This window comes from Struthio camelus, chromosome 7 (assembly GCF_040807025.1).
Source record: "Struthio camelus isolate bStrCam1 chromosome 7, bStrCam1.hap1, whole genome shotgun sequence".
NCBI classification, from domain to species: Eukaryota; Metazoa; Chordata; class Aves; order Struthioniformes; family Struthionidae; genus Struthio; species Struthio camelus.
In genome coordinates, this window is record NC_090948.1 from 15,231,742 (window position 1) to 15,248,937 (window position 17,196).

General features: G+C 56.6%; 2 protein-coding genes across 3 annotated transcripts in view; one reads left to right on the forward strand and one right to left on the reverse strand.

The window, feature by feature from the left end:
- Positions 1 to 1,052: 1,052 nt before the first annotated feature.
- INA (internexin neuronal intermediate filament protein alpha) lies at positions 1,053 to 7,292 on the reverse strand. The gene is made up of 3 exons (XM_068951158.1): positions 6,360 to 7,292; positions 3,510 to 3,634; positions 1,053 to 2,678 (listed from the first exon to the last, which is right to left on the reverse strand). The coding sequence occupies exons 1-3, from the start codon at positions 7,290 to 7,292 to the stop codon at positions 2,378 to 2,380; spliced, it is 1,359 nt and encodes a 452-aa protein (XP_068807259.1). The 3' UTR covers positions 1,053 to 2,377.
- A 5,123-nt stretch (positions 7,293 to 12,415) lies between these two features.
- NT5C2 (5'-nucleotidase, cytosolic II) overlaps positions 12,416 to 17,196 on the forward strand; it is a 62,271-nt gene continuing 57,490 nt past the window's right edge. Inside the window, exon 1 of one of the 2 annotated variants that reach the window (XM_068949762.1) lies at positions 12,416 to 12,570. Coding sequence is in view for 1 of the 2 variants with exons in the window: in XM_068949761.1 (XP_068805862.1) it covers positions 15,965 to 16,019 (55 nt within the window). In the remaining variant the exon portion in view is untranslated. Of the gene's footprint in view, positions 12,571 to 15,949; positions 16,020 to 17,196 lie in introns of those variants that run through there. The other variant, XM_068949761.1, reaches the window with a different exon arrangement.

Genomic DNA, 17,196 nt, shown 5'->3' on the forward strand with positions numbered 1-17,196 from the left:
TAGTCCAAAACCCAGCCTGGTCCTTTCTGCTGCATCCTAAATACTCAGGTCCCTGCCAGTAATTTTCCTGTCCCCCTCCGAGCTCTGGAGCTTAACACTGAGGGACAGCACCGAAACGCTGCCGCCCCTGCAGAGCTCCGGAAATGCAGGAAACCTCCAGAGAGATCCCTTGCAAAGAGCCAGTTCTGCTCTGAAGCTGCTTTCCAAAACAGCACCTCGTCCTCCTCCCGGCCCCTTTGTTCTCCTACGCCAGTGCGGCCCCTCCAGATCGCTATCGTATCGGCAAAGGAAAATCCCCGGCTCCGTTAGCTAGCATCCAACGAGCTGAGCGAGCAGCAAGCCCGGCCGAGGCTTGCGCTGGGAATGAAGGACAGGGCAGGCCGTCTGTACTCAAGGGACGGAAACAAAGCAGCGCTGAAGGGTATCTGCGGTTCAGCATATATTACATTAGCTGCCCAGTCACGTCTGCCTTTTATTCCCCGTCTGCCTGGCACGGAGAAACGCTGCGTGTTTGCATTTGACTGACAGTTGGGCTGGGAGGTGTTTGGAGTTGGGCGCTGATCTGTCCTCGTCCCTTCTCCTCCCACCGGCGAGTGGGGGGGGACTAAAGCTGCGGCGAAATGAGGATTGAGGCTGGAGAAAGCAGGGATGAGCCAGCAAAAAGGGAGAAAGGGAAGTCGGGCTCTGACGGCGGCGAAGGGGAAGCAGCGCTGGGAGGCCCTCTCTGCCGGGCCAGGGGTGAGCGGGGTGGCGGGGGGCAGCGGCGGTGCCTGGGGCTCTGGTAGTCCCCCAGGGACGTCCCTCAGTCCCAGTTTCTAGAAAACAGGAATGTAAACAAACAAACCCAGAAACAGTGAAATTTGGAGATGTCGGGGAAGACCCTCAAGTGACGCAGGGTAGAGGAAGGGCAGCTAGCGCCAGCGCCGAGCCCACCCCGCTCAGACCTTCTCCAGAGGGACTGGAGCGGCCACCGGAGACCAAACCGGCGGCGGGACAGGCACCGAGGCCTCTTCCCAGCCCAGAGCTACGGCAAAGACGACAGGACGGCTTGGTTGGATTCTCATAACTCTTTCTTTTTAATTATTAACTTGTGCCTTACAACAGAAGAGGGAAGAGCGGGCGCAGGAGACCTGCCGGGTCCAGGAGCTGCTCCGGCAGCGCCGGGAGGGCAGCGCGGTCGCGCGACGGCTTTGCCGGGGGGCTGACACGCACCACGCGCACGCGGCCCGCAGCTCTTGCAAACGTGAGTGCTGGCGATTTTAAGGCATTGAAGGAAACCTACGGTTTTCAATCCTATAGCAAAGCTGGCGTGCACACGTTGGAATGGTTCGACGGGAGACGTGGATGCTAAGAAAGTTTGGCAAAAAGAGAGGGGGGGCGGGCGCTGCCTTGCCAGAGCCCTCTGCTTGGGCAGCGCGGCGGCGGGCGTCCCTGCGAGGTGCCATCCGGGAGGGCGGCCGCCGGCTCATCCTGCAGCTCCACGGCACCGGCTGAGGGCTGGTTACTAACACTAAAGCCCGGGATTTTGGGGTGGCGACCTAGCAGCCAAAATACGGAGGTGTCGGACACGGCGCTGCCGCCCGCTCAGCGCCAGCGATGCCAGCGGAGGTGCCGTGAGCTGCGGTGCGGTCGTGTGCCCGCACCGCTTCCTGCCGTGCTGCTAACAAACCCCATGAGCGTGGCTAGACTAATGCTACCGAGAAAGGGAGAGTGGTCAGGGAAAAGGAAAAAAAAAAGAAATATTCCTTATAGTTTAAAACATACGTGGCTCATAGACCAGAAGTTAGGTATCTTTACAGTTCAGTATGGCTATTTCTGTGCTTCTGGGATTCAAGTGGATAGCTACAGCTTGGGGGGGGGTGTGGTGTGATATTTTAGATATACGTGAGTTTAGACACTAGACGAAGGCCTGTAGCCTGGATACTAGTTGTAGCAAATGTGTTGGTTCCCGTTCCCTTTGCCAGCCCCCGCAAAGAGCTGGTTGTGCGGCAGTCCCCGCCGACGGCTCCTTCTCACCCATCAGCCGCCGCGCGGCGGGAGGGAGCGTGGGCGCTATGAGTCACGGTGCAATCACAAAAACGACCAACATGCATCTAGCTAGCTGGGGCGCGCAGCGCTGCCGGCACCGGCCGCCCGCACCTCCGCCTCATTTAAAAGGGAGCAATGTGCCAAGCTCGGCCGTCTCCTCGGCGGGACCTGGCTCCTGGCTGCCCCGGGGGCTCCCGCTGCGGGGCTGAAGCTCCCGGGGAGCCCTGGGGCGCTGCGTTCCCGGGGCAGCTGACCGCGAGCCCAGCGCAGCCTCGTTCCCGGAGGGGCAATATGAAGGCCGAGGGCAGACTGTTCCCCCTCGAATGCAAAATGGACGGGACTCTGAAGGCTACATTTTTGCAGGTGTAATACTTCCTTCACGCACGTTTGATCTCTCCAGCTTCCTGGTAGAGGTTATGGTCTCCTCTATCACTTCAGCCCGACCGGATGATATTTTAGAGGCCACTTTAATAACTTCTTCTTGCTCCTCTTTCCTGATGGACAGAGGAGGGGATGCTTTTGCACCAGTGGCCATGGAGGGACTGAAGACCCTTGGCTGGAAAGAGTAAGTGGAGTTAGGGAAAGGATTCAACGCTGCAAGGCTGACGCTCCCAGCGCTGAAGTACGTCTCCTCTCCCTCCAGCAGCTTCCTGCAAGCACATCGCAAGGGGAGAGGTTAGTCTGGGACGCCCATGAGACACCTTCACGGTGACAACCAGTCTGGACAAAACCAGACCCCTCGGGGCAGCAGGGAGCCTGATTTTTGGTGTCTGCCAGGTTTGGATAAGTGGGGGCATGGCTGGCTGGATGTGAGGTTCAGATTTGAAACATCTGCAAATTTTGAGGGTGGTCTGACCAGGAATAGCTGTGATTTGTGGGTAAATCAGAGTGCTCCATACCATCACCCAAAACTAGGGTGAAAATTGTCTCAAATCACACTGCAAATTCCCACTCCATCGCCTTCCTTCTTTCTACATATCTGCAGCATTAGTATGGATCAGAAAAAGACCCTTTCTCCTAGTATTTATCCTTTGTCGGGGTACAATATAGAGCTGAGCACTGTGAAACTGGTTTAAAATAATATTCCTTTCTCAGTAATTTTGGGGGCACTTGCAACATGTGGTACATAAGACCAGCTCCATCATCTCCCTCCAGAAACCCCAGGAAAAAAAGACTCTGAACCACAGCGGGAATCTGTCTTCTCCGTCTACCTGAGAGAGAGTCAAAGCCAACGCGCTTTGACTTTGCAAAGGAAGCGAGTTTCCAATCTACAACATCCCTACTAGAAAACCGCTGCCCTGGCCTGAGGCACGGCTGCTCTGGGGGCAGCAGCGCGGGAGACCCGAGCCGGGCAGACGAGCGGCTTTAGCACATGCCCAGCCTTTTGGACCCTCAAAAGTATCCCAGGCTGCAGGGCTGGGGGATCGTGCTTGGGGGGGTGGGGGGGGTGGCCGGGGGGGGAGGAGGTCGACCAGCCGTACCTATAGGCAGCTATCTCGATGTCGAGGGCCATCTTCACGTTCAGCAGGTCTTGGTACTCCCTCAGGTGCCGGGCCATCTCGTTCTTGGTGTTTTGCAGGTCGTCCTCCAGCTGCCCGATGGTGTCCTGCAGGGAGGCAAAGGCAGGAGCGGTCACAGCCGTGTTTTGGGGCAGGGGCCTCTCCCGTGGGTTTTTCCCCGTGGAGAAGGGGAAGGTGCAAGGGCCAGTTTGAACCGGCTCCTAACACCCTGCCAGCTCCGGAGGTGGGGTTCAACCCCTTTCCAGCACATCCCAGCCGCTCTCCCCCCCGGCAGGACGCACGCCGCTCGCACCCCGCTCAGCGGCGCCCCTGCCTCCTCCCTCCCCAGCAGCTTTGCCCTCCTACAGCTGCAAAACCCAGTTTTGCCTGCAAAGTGGAGGAGTTTGAGGCCAGCTCTGCTGCTTGCTGACCACAGGCACTGATCTTTTCTGTTAATTTTTTGGTTGGAAAACATAGCCCTGTCTTTCCCCCACATGCCCCCAAGGGGCTATTTAAGCAGGATCAGAGTTTTCCATGGGTAAAGACAAACGGGGACACATGAACATGGTTACGGAGCAGAGAAAACTGTGACTGGTGGCCGGAGGGAGGCTGGCATGACCGCCGAGCAGGCTGCTGGGGGGTCTGGCACCGCGCGCAGACGGGGGCTAGGCCAGCAGCGAGCGCGGCAGAAAAACGAGGCTGCTCACCTGAAAGCAGCAACGCCAGCCCCTACAGAGGCTGTCCCCGGAGCAGGCGATTCATTAGCCGCTCGGCCGTCCCACCGAAACTGCGTGACTCGAAGCAGGGAATGAGTAAGCACTCTGCATTTAAGCCGTGGCACAGCCCATGCCTGCAAAGCCTGCAGCGGCCGCTGCAAACACCTCTGCCTCCCTCCCACAGCCAGGCCTTTGCCACCGCTCGCAGCCCCTGCGACCACCGGGCCGGACTCATGGCTGCTAGAGATATCCTCAAGAAGGCGGAAATGCTGAAAAATGGGAGCTGCTGGTCACGCCATGCGCAGCTCCTGGGGTCCCCATGGGTGGTGACACGGCACTGCCGCAGCACTGCGCAGGCTGCGCCGGAGCGGCGTAATTCCCCGCGCACAAAGCGTGTTGCAGAAGCTGGGAGATCCACACCGCTGCAGACCTGTTCCCTAGCAAAAAGGTCTTACGCGTTGCTTCAGATTTGGCAGCATAGCTTAAGAATATAAAGAAACCTTTTGTAGTCTACAGGAAAATTTTAAAATACTATTGAAAAATAGCAATATTCTCCTTTAACACAGGCTTCTATCCTTTTCCACCGCTTTCCTTCAGGGGAATTATTTAGCTCCTAAATATGGACATTGTTCAAAAGAAATGTATTACCACGCTTAAGGCAGAACCAGAGGGTCACAGAGCAAAAAAAAGCTGATGTGCCGTAGCCAGATAATTTTCAATTATGGTGATGTTTAATCCAGTTGCATTATGTTCTCCAGTATATATCTCCTTCCTGGAATTCCTCTTTTCACATGGCATCAAGACTATTTAAGAAGATTACTTATGCATAATCCTTTCATCCACTACAGGAAATATTGTGTATTGCCTAACAATTTCCACAATATTTGTCGAAGGAGAAGACCCCAGCTATTTAGCAAGATTGCAAGCAACCTGGAGCTATAATTGTGGCCTTCTAGAGAGCCCAGCAAAATCTGGCCTTGCAAATGACAAGGCATTGCTTGGGTGTGATACAACTGTGTCCTTCAGGTATGACCTAAGGCAGTTCTTTCCCAGTTTTTAGAAGGAAATGGCTTGATTTAGAATCCACAGATGATTTAATAGCCATGTAACAGCATAATCTCAGGACTTACTGTATTTTAAATAATGAATGTTTCCTTGAAGTCAGAAAATGCGGTAATACCACAGGAAGTGAAACGGATCCCTACACTGCTACGTAAGAGATTCGGCGAGCTTGGCATCCGCCCCACCTGTGTCTGCATGGGCATAAAAGATGCTGGGACCAGGCTACAAATTCAGCCTTGCAGCTCGCAGAGCTCTGACGTCTGCAGCGCCGTGTGCCAAGGGCCAGGCCACAGGGTGAGAGGTTGCACTCGGGCGGCTGCTCAAAGCCCGCACCAGGACACGGTGTGTGGGTGCCACCGCAGAGCCCACCCTGGCAGCCGAGGCACAGGGCAGGGACGGGGCGATGCCCCCCGGGGCAGCATTGCCATCCGCACGGAGACCGTGCGGGGGACGGCGGAGGTGCTGGGTGCTGCGCAGTGCTGGGGGGCACTGCAGGAGGGTTCAGGTGCTGTATGGGGGGTGCACTGGGTGGAGATGCTGGGTGCTGCACACTGTGACGGGGGCAGTGTGCAGGGTAGGGGTGCTCGGTGCTGCACAGTGCCAGCGGCGCTGCATTGGGCGGGGATGACTGGCCCCATGCAGGGTGCATGGGGGAGCGGGGCGGGGGTGCCCAGCACTGCACAGTGGTGGTGGCGCTGCATTGGGCAGGGATGTCCGGCCCCACGCAGGACACACAGGGGAGCGGGGCGGGGGTGCCCGGTGCTGCACAGTGCCAGCAGCGCTGCATTGGGCGGGGATGCCCGGCCCCACGCAGGACACACAGGGGAGCAGGGTGGGGATGCTCGGTGCTGCACTAGGCGGGGATGCCCGGCCCCACGCAGAACGCATGGGGGAGCGGGGTGGGGATGCTCAGCACTGCATTGGGCAGGGACATCCGGCCCCACGCAGGGCACATGGGGGAGCAGGGCGGGGGTGCTCGGCGCTGCACTGGGTGGGGATGCCCGGCCCCACGCAGGACGCGCGGGGGAGCGGGGCGGGGGTGCCCGGCGCTCACCTGCAGGCCGGCCGCCTCGGCGCTGTGCCGCTCCGCCATGTCCTGCAGCTGCCGCTCGAGGGACTCGTGGGCGCCGCGCAGGCTCTCGATCTCGGCGGCGCGGGCGCGCAGCTGGCGGCGGCACTCGCCGGCCTCCCGGCGGCTGGCGCGGGCCGCCTCCTGGCTGCGCGCCGCCCGCTCGTGCAGGCCGGCGCAGCGGGCGCGGTACCAGCCCTCGGCCGCCTGCAGGTTGCGCGCCGCCAGCGCCTCGTACTGGGCGCGCAGCTCCCGCAGGGCGGCCGCCAGGTCGGGGCGGGCGGGCGGCGGCTCGGCGGGCGGCGCGGGGCGCAGCGCGGCGCCCAGCGCGGCCAGCTCCTCGCGGTGCGCCCGGCGCAGCAGCGCCAGCTCCTCGCGCAGCGCCGCCGCCCGCAGCTCCAGGTCGCGGCGGGCGCGGGCCGCCCCGTCGGCCGCCTGCTGCCGGGCGCGCAGCGCCTGCTCCGCCTCGGCGCGGCCCCGCGCCTCCTCCTCGCAGCGCGCCCGCAGCCGCTGCGTCTCCTCGGCCAGGCGCGCCCGCTCCAGCGCCGCCTGCGCCCGCTCGCCGTGCGCCTCCTCCAGGCGGGCGCGCAGGGCGCGCAGCTCCCCGCCCAGCAGCTCGCCCAGGCGGCGCGGCGCGGGCTGCCGCTGCCGCAGCGCGCCCAGCTCGGCCGCCAGCGCCCGGTTCTGCTGCTCCAGCGCCCGCACCCGCTCGATGTAGCCGGCGAAGCGGTCGTTGAGGCCCTGCAGCTGCTCCTTCTCGCTGGCCCGCGCCGGGCGCAGCTCGGCGCTGCGCTCCCGCTCCCGCGCCGCCTCCGCGGCCGGGCGCGCCCGCCGCCCCGCCGCCCCCTCGGGGCGCTTCCGCGGGGCCTCGGCGACGAGGCGGCGGTAGGAGGCGGCCGGCTCCGCGCTGTAGCTCATGGCGGCGGCGGCGCGGGGGCCGGCGGCGGCGGCGGCGCTTATGTACGGCGGGGCGGAGCGCGGAGCGGGGCGCGGGGCGGGGCGCGGGGCGGCGCGGGGGGGAGCGGGGGGCGCGGAGAGCGGCGCGGGGCGCGGGGAGGTGAGCAGGGGGGTGCGCGGGGCGGTGCACGGGGCGCGGGGCGGCGCGGAGCGGGGCGCGGGGCGGTGCGCGGGGCGCGGAGCCGCCGCGGTCGGAGGTGCCGGGAGCTGTCCGCGCCCGCGGTGCTGAAGGGCTGCGGCGGCGGGAGGGCGCGGGGCGCACAACGCGCGCGTGTGTGCGCGGCTGTGCGTGCGGCTGCCGGAATGGGTGGACACACGCGCACACACACACGCACACACATACATACACACACACGCACACACACACGCGCACACACACACACAAACACACACGCGCACACACACACACACACACACAAACATGCGCACACACACACACAAACACACACGCGCGCCCACACACACACACGCGCACACACACACACAAACACACACGCGCACACACACACACACACACAAACATGCGCGCACACACACACGCGCGCACACACATACGCGCACACACGCGCACGCACACACACAGACGCACGGGCAGAGGGATGGACAAGGTCACGCACACGCCAAGAGAGCGGTGGGGGTGCCGAGGCAGAAGGGGGCAGGGGCGGGCGCACGGACACACACGCACGCAGCCGGGGAGAGCAAGGGAAGGGACACGCAGGCAGGGAGACGCAGGCAGAGACACCCGCAGATGCACAGGCAAAGGGAGGCAGGCGCAGGCAGGCAGAAACGGGCAGGTGGAGAGGCACAGTGGAACAGACGCACAGACAGGCAAAGAGGCGGTCAGACACACAGGCACGCGCGCACACACACACACGCGCACACATACACACAGACGAGGGACAGGCGGACAGACAGACACGTGCATGTGCACCAGGCACATGTGCTACGGCATCCCCCAGCCGTCCCCACTGACATCCAAGGGAACCCACGCTGTATGTTTGGGGTGAAGGGGTCCCGGGTGCTCGTCCCAGCCTTCTCCTCCTTCGAGGACCTGGGGTCTCCCTGGGAGTGCCAGGTAGGTGCAGGGGTGGGGACACACCTGGAGCAGGGGGGTGCCCAGAACAGAGACTCCTCTCTGGTCCAGCCACACCAAGGGGACAAACTGATGCAGCTTTTGCCTCCAGGTTGTTTGTTGGGACCTGAAAGAGCCACTGCAGTTTCTTTCCTGTTCAGGCAAGCAAGCAAACCTGGCCCTCCCAGTGGCAGAGATTTCCTGGGAGTACCCAGGGCTGCGAAGCTGGCAGGAGGGGGGACACCACAGCACAGGAGACCAGTGGGAAGTGGCTGGTCATTGGGAGCAGCAGCACAAAATGTAGCTATGAGATGGAAAAACAGCTTAAAACAACTGTGATCCAGGTGTGATGAGTGTGGTGAAATGTGCAGCCTGACCCTTTCTCTTCTGCTGTACATCTCTGTGCCACTCTGCCTGTGGGGAAGGGTACCCAGGGATCCTTTGCTGATGCCCTCTTCCCCCCCTCCTCTTGCTCCCAGTTCTCCCCACAGGTGACCAGGGGACAACATGAGAGGCCCAGCAGATGAGCAAGGAGGACAGGCAAGCCAAGGTTGGCACTGGGGAGAGCTGTGACTTTCCAAGGAGCTGCCCCCGTTTCAAAGGGACCGGACCAACGGGGACACGTGGTGCTAGGATTCCCATCTTCTTGGGAGCAGAGGATTTTATTATGCTGTTAATCATAACAGCGGCTCTGGAGGAGGTCCTGCAAGCAGGGCAGTGACCACGGCTGGAGAGCACAGGACCCAACATAGCTGCAGGCTGCCAGGTACACCCGGGGGCAACTGTGTCTACAGTGAGCTGAGAGGGCAGAGCACACAGTGCACATGTGTGTCCTGGAGATTGCCTCCTCTGAGCAAATAAACACAGCCAGGGAGTCTGGAACAGTTCTGGGTAGCTTGGTGCTGCCCCCTCCCAAAATCTGGTGTGCAGGAACTGTCTTCCTCGTGGAAACAGAGACAACTTTTGCAAGATCCCTGTTTGTCTAAGAGGGGCCAAGTCTATAAGGGAAATCCCACCTCAGTCTTCCACATTTATCCCATAGGGCATAGGTGAAATAGGAAGTGTCAGTAAGTGGAGACAGGAAAGAGGCAGGACACCAGCTATATACACACTTTGGCAAAAGACCTGGGTTGTGCCCCCTTTTTCCAGGACTCAAAGCTGCTCACGGGCCAGGTTGCTTTCCTGGAAAGACTCCATTTTCCTGAAGCACACTTTAGGTCAGTGATTGCAAGGCTGTAATGCTTAGATCATCTAACTAGCTTACGTTTGGTAGTAGAGGAAGCTGGGCAAACAGGCTCAGCCCTGAGCCCACGCCGCAGGTCTGTCAGCCTTCTTGGCCTTGGGAGCTCAGTGCCTGGCCCAGGCTGCCTGGCTCACGCTGCTGATGCTTGAAATCCTCACTTCGATCTGGGTTTTTCTCAGGTCTTTCACATACTTCTCACACACGTCATGCACACTTTTGTTTTACCACTTCCTCAACTTCTGTTGCTTAGCATTCCCAAACTGATTTATCCACCAGAGCTGTAAGCCAAGTTTCTGCTACTGCAAATAACTGATCAATTAACCGAGGAGCTGCCAGCTCTGCTTAGTTATTGTGTGGCATCATTCTGATGCTTTGCTTTGGTGATTATTACTGATGACAACGGCTGTTATGGTTCTGCTTTGTCTTGGAAAAGTCAAGTGCAGCCTACCATGGCCTCCCCGTTTGTGCTGATTTAGCTCTACCATACATATGTAGTCCAAAAGCAGAGTTAGGAGTGTCACAGTCTTCTCCAGCACAAGAAGTACAAGGATCTCTCTAGGGACTGCTGGCATCAGTGAGTCAAGACCCTGAGATTTAGTTCCTTTGCCTCCTAATGGGTCAAGGTTTCCTGGAGTCCTTCCACACAGGCCTTATATACCATGGTCTAGCAGGGGAGGAGGCTGCATGAAATAGGGGGGACCTGAGCCAGTGACCGGTGGGACTGCTGGAGCTGGGTCGCTGAACCAGCATTCGGAGTTTGGTTCAATAAGTGATAGTAACAGCTGCTCAAAACAAAGGTGCAATTCAGGCCTCCGGCACTGTTCTTCCTTTGGAGGAGGAAAAGGCAGCCCTGACCTTGGGACCCACCCATGCATGAGCTGCCGGTTCTGCGGGTGCTCCCGTGTTTCAGTCAGGCTGCAGTGGGACTCAGCACCCGTCCCCTCACCTGTGCCGTGAAGCAGCACCTGAAGCGCCGCGTGGTGCAGGGCGAGCAGCGGGACGCACCACCGTGGGCTGTTTCAGGTGGCCGGCAACAAAATGCAATCCCCTTGCGAGCCCCTTTAGTACTGACCGCGCTCTTGGGGCTGCCTTGGCCAACAAGGCTGAAAGGTCGCAGGAGAGCTGCCACGGGCCCACGTCCTGGAGAAGAAGCCATGTCCACGCAGACTGGAAGAAAGTCCTTTGAAGACACAGAGCCAGGTCCCAAAGAGGGAGGGAGAGGTGTAGCAGGGTTGCAATGCGCTGTCTGGATCTGTACATCACGTTGTGGTGTTCAGTGTGCAGGGAAAAGGCCTGAGAAGCCGTTTGGCAAACGGCTCTCAGCTCGGGCGTCGCGTGCTTCAGGCCCCACGGGTTTCTAGTGCCTGCATGCGCAAGCGAGGCTGGGTGTCCAGGGTGGGATGTGCAGCATATCCAGGAGGGCGCTGGTGCAAGTCCAGAGGCAGACGACAAACCGAGCACCAACACGTCAGATCTGAAACGAGACTGCAGCCTGAAAGCAGGCACAAAGTGGAACCGGGGCAGCACCTGGACTGCGTCCAGCCTCAGGAAACCTTGTCCTCTGAGCAACACAGCGGTCTGCGTTGGGACCCACACGTATGGCGTCAAGGTGATCTTCATCAGGCCCAACATCAGACAGAAAAACAAAGAAAATCAGTCCCACAGCTAGGAAGTGCACACTGCTGAAACCTGGTGGCTTGTAGGAGGGATTAAATTACCCAGGGCCGTTGCAGACCTCCCAACTGCTTCCAAAACCAGGTCTTGGCTGTGAAGCAGCAGGAGGACGCTTTAAGTCTTTGTGATCCGCTTTGCACAGCAGCCACCTGCTGACGGGGCTTGTTAAACAATTTATCTCACCAGCTGCGTTCTGCCCGGGCTTGCGATTAAAAGGAAAACGCTGTCCTTTCCGCTGTGCACACACTGCAAATGGGATGCGCGCATCTCGCACGGTTTCCAGCACAGTCCATTAAACTGATGCTGCAGGTAGACGTTTCCCCACCTGGCTTCACCGCAGCAGTCACGCGAGAGGGGAGCGGAGGGGTGAAGGCAGATCCCAAGCGTCTCCGGCGCGGCTGCTGCCCGATTTCCCACAGCACAGCAGGTCTGACCCCCTTCCAGAGGGACAGGGTGGGCGAGGCGGGGAGAGAAGATTTTTGGACCCAGGACTCATGGCAGCACATCAGCAAAATCAGAGCAAAACTCAGCAAAATCAGAGAAGTGCCTAACACACATGCAACAAAGAAGAAGGCATTTGCAGAAAGCTGGGAATGGAGCACGGAGCGATTTCCGCTCCGGTTTGGACACGGCCACGCCAACGGGAGCAGAGGGCGGCCCGGACGAGCCCGTTTGGGAACGGGCGCCGGCGGCGGTCCCCGGCTCACCTCGCCTTCGGCTCCTGTTACACGTGGATGCTCGGCCGCATGCTGCCCGGCCTGGCGATGCTTCGCCTCGCCGTCGCCACCAGCGCAGCCCCCGAAAATCAGTATTTAATCACAGCATTTCAGTTAAACGTTTGGCTCCTTCAGCAAGCACGGCGTGCAGCAGCGCTGAAGCTGGCTAACACAGGCCTGTGGGCTCAGGCCGGCCGGGTTTGCAGGGCCTGGGGTGCAGCCGCGGAAATTTTGGCCAGAGAAACGCTGCAGCCGGAGCGGGGGGGGGAGGTCTGTGCGCCTCCGCCGAGGGACGGCACTTTGCCCCCGCTCCCTGGCCGCGGCCCCTCTGCGGCTCCGCGCCGGGCTCGCACACTCTCCCCGGTCCCTGCCGCCGGCGGGGCGGGAGGGAGGGAGGGAGAGGGAGCGCGCGCGCCCGCGTGCGCGCGCGAGTGTGTGTGAAAGGGGCGGGGCGCGCGGCGCGCCTGCGCAGTGCGGCCGCTTCGGCGCTGCGGCAGTGGTGCGGGGTGCTTCTTCCGAGCGCCGCAGGAGGAGGTGAGAGCGGCCCGGGCGCGCGGGGGCAGCGCGCGCGCGGGCAGCGCGCGCGCGTGCGTGCGGCTGCGCGTGCGCCGGGCGCGCGGAGGGGACCGTTGGGGCGGGAGGGGACCGTTGGGGGGGGGGCGCGCGCGCGCAGGGGAGCCCCCCCCCCCGCTCCCCTCAGACACACGCGCCCCGAGGAGGGCAGCGCAGCGCAGCCGGGTCTCCCCGTCGGCGCGGCCGGGCTGAGCGCGACGGGAGCCTCCCCGGCGGAGGTAGCCGGGGTTCCCGGGGCGCTTCCCCTTCTGCCGGCCGGCGAGGGCAGCTCCTGGGACGCAGCGCCCGCCCGCTCCGCTGCCTCTTCCCCTACCCCCCCCCCCCAGCCCCCCCCTCCCCTCCCCGGACTCCCGCCTCGCGCAGGGCGACCCCCGCTTCCCTCAGCCCGTCCCTGGCCGGGCCGGTGCCCATCAGGGCCCCCGAGCGGCCCCCATCCCGTCGCCAGGCAGGGACCGGCTCCTGGGGCAGGTGGCTTGCGCCGCGGAGCTGCGCCCCGAGCGGCCCCCTCCCCGCTGCGCCGTGGCTGTGCGTCTGCTGCCCCAGCCCCTGCTCTCCCCCCACCCCGCTCCGCTTTTTGGGTCGCAACGAGCGGACAGGAATGATCGCTCGGGATAGTGCTGCTGAGGTTTGGGGCAAGCACCCAGCGCGTTCATTTCCTGTCTCCGTCCCACGTGGACTGGAAAGGTCTCAGCGAAAGGCTTCAAGCTCTTAGCTTCCCCCTGGGGTAGCTGTAAGCCCTGCTGGAGGTGGAGAGGGGCGATCCTGGTCGCTGAGTAAAGTGTTATCCTGGCTGTGTGCAAACCCCTTCCCGGACGGCCTCGCATCAGGACTAGCGTTCATTGTCACTGCTCTGTTTCATTTGAGTGGCTCTTGGCAGTGGGTCTATATCAGGCTTGAACTGATAACCTAAAGGCAGGAGGTAGTCAGCGGAAAAAAAAAAAAACAACCCACAAAACTGCTTTGCTCTCATTTTGCTTAAGTTTTTTTTTTTTTTTAATCCTTCCTTTGTGCCAAATATAATGTTGCAAAATGTACACCGGAAACTATCCAGCACTGGTTTCTGATAGACTAGATGGCTTAATGCAGAAGTACTGTTTCTTGTAGTGCAGGCTCTTTTAAAAATTCCTGGAACCGCTGAGATTATGAAACCCTCAAGTTTATTCCAGTGCTAGTGTTTCTAAGGGCTGCCAAACTGGATACTGAGGATCCTCTTAGACCTCTTCATTCTGGTCTTCAGAATGTTCTTCCCAAGGCCTAATTATTTACTTTTAAAAATATTTTTGTTTAGCTTTGGAAGGTTTACCATTTGAATCTCAAAGGTTGCAGCATGCTATTCTAAGTTACTTACGTAAAAATGTCTCCTTCTTACCAATCCAAACAGTCCTCTGTGTCAGTTCAAAACAGTGTTCTGTCACCAACTAAAAAATATATTTTACCAATCCATACACCTGTTAGCTTTGGAAACTAGTGCATAAACAGTGATTGGTGACTAAATCCAAAGGAGGAAAATTTGCAGGTCCAGATTTACATTAGGCTTCTCAGGTGCTATGTGGTTTAATTGAAAAACAAACAGAATTCGAAACTACAGTTTAAGTTTCGGTTCAGGTGCTGAGTTTGTAGTGCCAGCAAACCATAATGTTTTACTTGAAAACTAATCAACTTAGCTTTGAAAGTCTGTCACAATCTTTGTGAGCCTGTGTCAACTTAATAATCATATTTTAGGGTAGGACAGCTGTTTAAAATAATCCATTGTCATTAGTCCTGAGTTAAAAAGATCGTTCGGGAACTTGCTAGTTTGATGAACAGCAGTTGGAGTTTGTTCAAGCATAGACGTAGTTTCATTATATAGTACAATACAACCTTTACTCTCTATAGCATCATTCAGACAAATTGTATTGCAAAATGCGCCACTGAATTAAGTGCTCCATAGAATTAAATACAATTGCAGAGATAAATGGGGAGAAAAACTGTAAGAATGGGAGAAATGTTTTCAGCTGAGGTTTGAAATTAAAAGCCTGTTGGTATGTTTACTTGGTAGCGTTACTGTTATACACTGTTTCTGGGATATATGGTAGCAAAAGTCAGATGCAGGCTGACATCGCAGGCTGAATTTCCAGCTTATAGGCAGTTTTTAATAATTAAAAAAATTGTCATTTTTTTAATCATTACTCATTTTCATGTTTGATTCCTAATATAGCTTTAAAGGAAAGTTAATAAGCCCTTCCTACAACCACTAGCAGTATTTATCCTAGCCTTTTTTAACTTCAAGGGGAACATTTGTTTTTAAGTAAACAGAAACCTTAGTTTCGTGTTTACTGTTAAACACTGCAGTATTTTACTCTTGGGGAAAACACTGAAAGGAATGTTCTATTTCCTTTCAAAATTTATAACTATATTGTTTTTTGCAGCTATCTCAAGGAAAAGGAGCGGGTTATTAAAATATGAGTTTTAACTGATGCTTATTGAAAAAGCAGATAGATTTATATGTTCACATCATACCCATTATGTGCAGTTCAGCAGCTTCTTAATAAAATAATGCTTCTGTTAAAAGCTGATGTATGGGTTGTTAGTTTGCGGTATGAACTGTTATATGGAGATGGGATGGCTCGGGGCTGGTTGCAGAGTAGGCTTGCAGTGCTCTAGCTGATCTGCAACCTTTGAATCCTACGTAAATTGTAGATACCAGATCGCAAGGAGGTGCAGGAAGGGCAGACTGTTTGCAGTTCTGCCCTGGAAATCCTTGTGCAAGAAACAGAGGTGGGGTCACGCGGTCAGGCTCAACGAACCCGCTGGTTTGTACAAATTTGGAATTAGGGAGTGCTGTGGGACCTGGGTAACCCAGCACGATGCAACTTGCCATTGCCAAAATCCTACAGAGTTTTGTAATGACCCAAAGTAATGTCACCATGTAGAAGCTGCTTGGCCTGTGGAGGGTGGATTAATCATCTCCGTGTAGGTTGCTGCGGAAACTTTGTGACAGGAACAAGTTCGCTCTTTGGCAAGTTTATGCCTTGTCTTCACTTCTTTAAAAAAATAACATGGAGTAACTAATCACCTCAGGCTAAGAAATACTCATAAGCCACCCAGCGTAAGCCCGTGGAGATGGCAAGGCACTTTGGCTTTACCCCAAGGGAAACTGAGGTCAGTCCTATGCTTCGCTGGAGAACAGCCTCAATGATGTACCTTGGGATGAGTTTACAGTGCCTGCTGTATGCTGTCCCTTCCTTGGGGTGGCTTACGAACAGTGGGTGTCCTGACAGAAAGCAGCTGTGACTTTTTTAGCAGTGAGAATAATAGGAGAGAAAACTGAACAGAATGTGGCCAGGAATGGAAGCCTTGTCTCTCTCTTTGGGATATGTCGATGATGAGATGCGTTACTAAGTCAGCGCATGGGAATTTCTTCACTTATGGTCTGTACTGCATCTTCTTCACTTATTGTCTGTACTGCATCTACTTTTAAAATTTTATTGGTAGTGTCAACAGTGCAAATATCATTTGAAATGATATTTCAGGTGGCTATAGTCTAGTCTTTCAAAGTTGACTACTCTGTGCTTAAGCTTATCTAATTCTTTGAATATCTCCAAAATGCACACTCATGTAAATATTTCTTACTGTCAACTGTCTGTTTTATGCTACTAAAGAAATTATTATTATGTATCGTGGTTATGATGCATGTAGCAATGATTTTTATTTTGCTTTTTAATCATGATGACTCTTTAACTGGAATGATTCCTAAAACCTTGGACTGTGTACTCTACATGGAGAACATGTATAACATGAGTCTGCTTTCCTAACACAACCACAGAGAGAATCCAGCATGTACAGTAAATAGAACTCAACGTACAGTAAACAGACCTTAAGCAACATCTGGAAAAAATTGCATGGGTATTTAAGGTAGCCACTGTAAGCAACCGATAATCTAAACCTGGCTACATAAGGGTAGTCTTTAAGTCCCATGCATGTGTTTGAAGGGCTAAAAAGGTGCTTGGGAGATCTGGCCCAGTGAAGCTAACTTAGGGGAAACACATTTTTAACACATTTGGAGGTCAGGAAGGGAGCCTGAGTAATTCAGTCTAAAAAAAGCACAATAGTCTGTTTCAAATCTTGCTGCCACCTCGATGTGGAATAGAATGTGTACCTTGCTATAAGGTCCAAAGCAGGTTTGCTCTTACTTTCCCGACAGTCAGGTCCTCATATACAGGAGTAGTGAATGGCTGGCTGTGGGCCAACTCACTCAGTCCTCTCATTTTTTCAAGTTTGGTACAGAATGGTGGAGACTAAACTTGTTACTTGCTGGTGACCTTAGCTTATTATCCTCTAGGCATGAATACCCGCTGCAGGATTTACCAGCACAGCCAGCCCTTTTTGGGTAGTTTTGTTAGAGATCAAGGGCTGAGTAAGCAGGGGAGGTTGAAAACCCCTCTGTGATTATTTGTATGCTACTTTCTATTTACATGTAAGCAAAGAAAACAAGTGGATTCTTAGCCTGTGCATCTTATCAGCTAAAACTGCTTTAAGTTCTGCAAAGGTGTAATTCATTACATGTGGAGAGCAAGAGCTGCAGTAATGAAATACCTGTAGGACTAA

Bases quoted from the DNA above. Each gene is read 5' to 3' on its own strand.
- INA (XM_068951158.1), bottom strand. From the start codon at position 7,292: ATGAGCTACAGCGCGGAGCCGGCCGCCTCCTACCGCCGCCTCGTCGCC. The intron at 3,635-6,359 runs GTGAGCGCCGGG...GCCTCCCTGCAG, and splicing joins CCGAGGCGGCCGGCCTGCAG to GACACCATCGGGCAGCTGGA. The intron at 2,679-3,509 runs GTACGGCTGGTC...ATGTGCTTGCAG, and splicing joins ATCGAGATAGCTGCCTATAG to GAAGCTGCTGGAGGGAGAGG.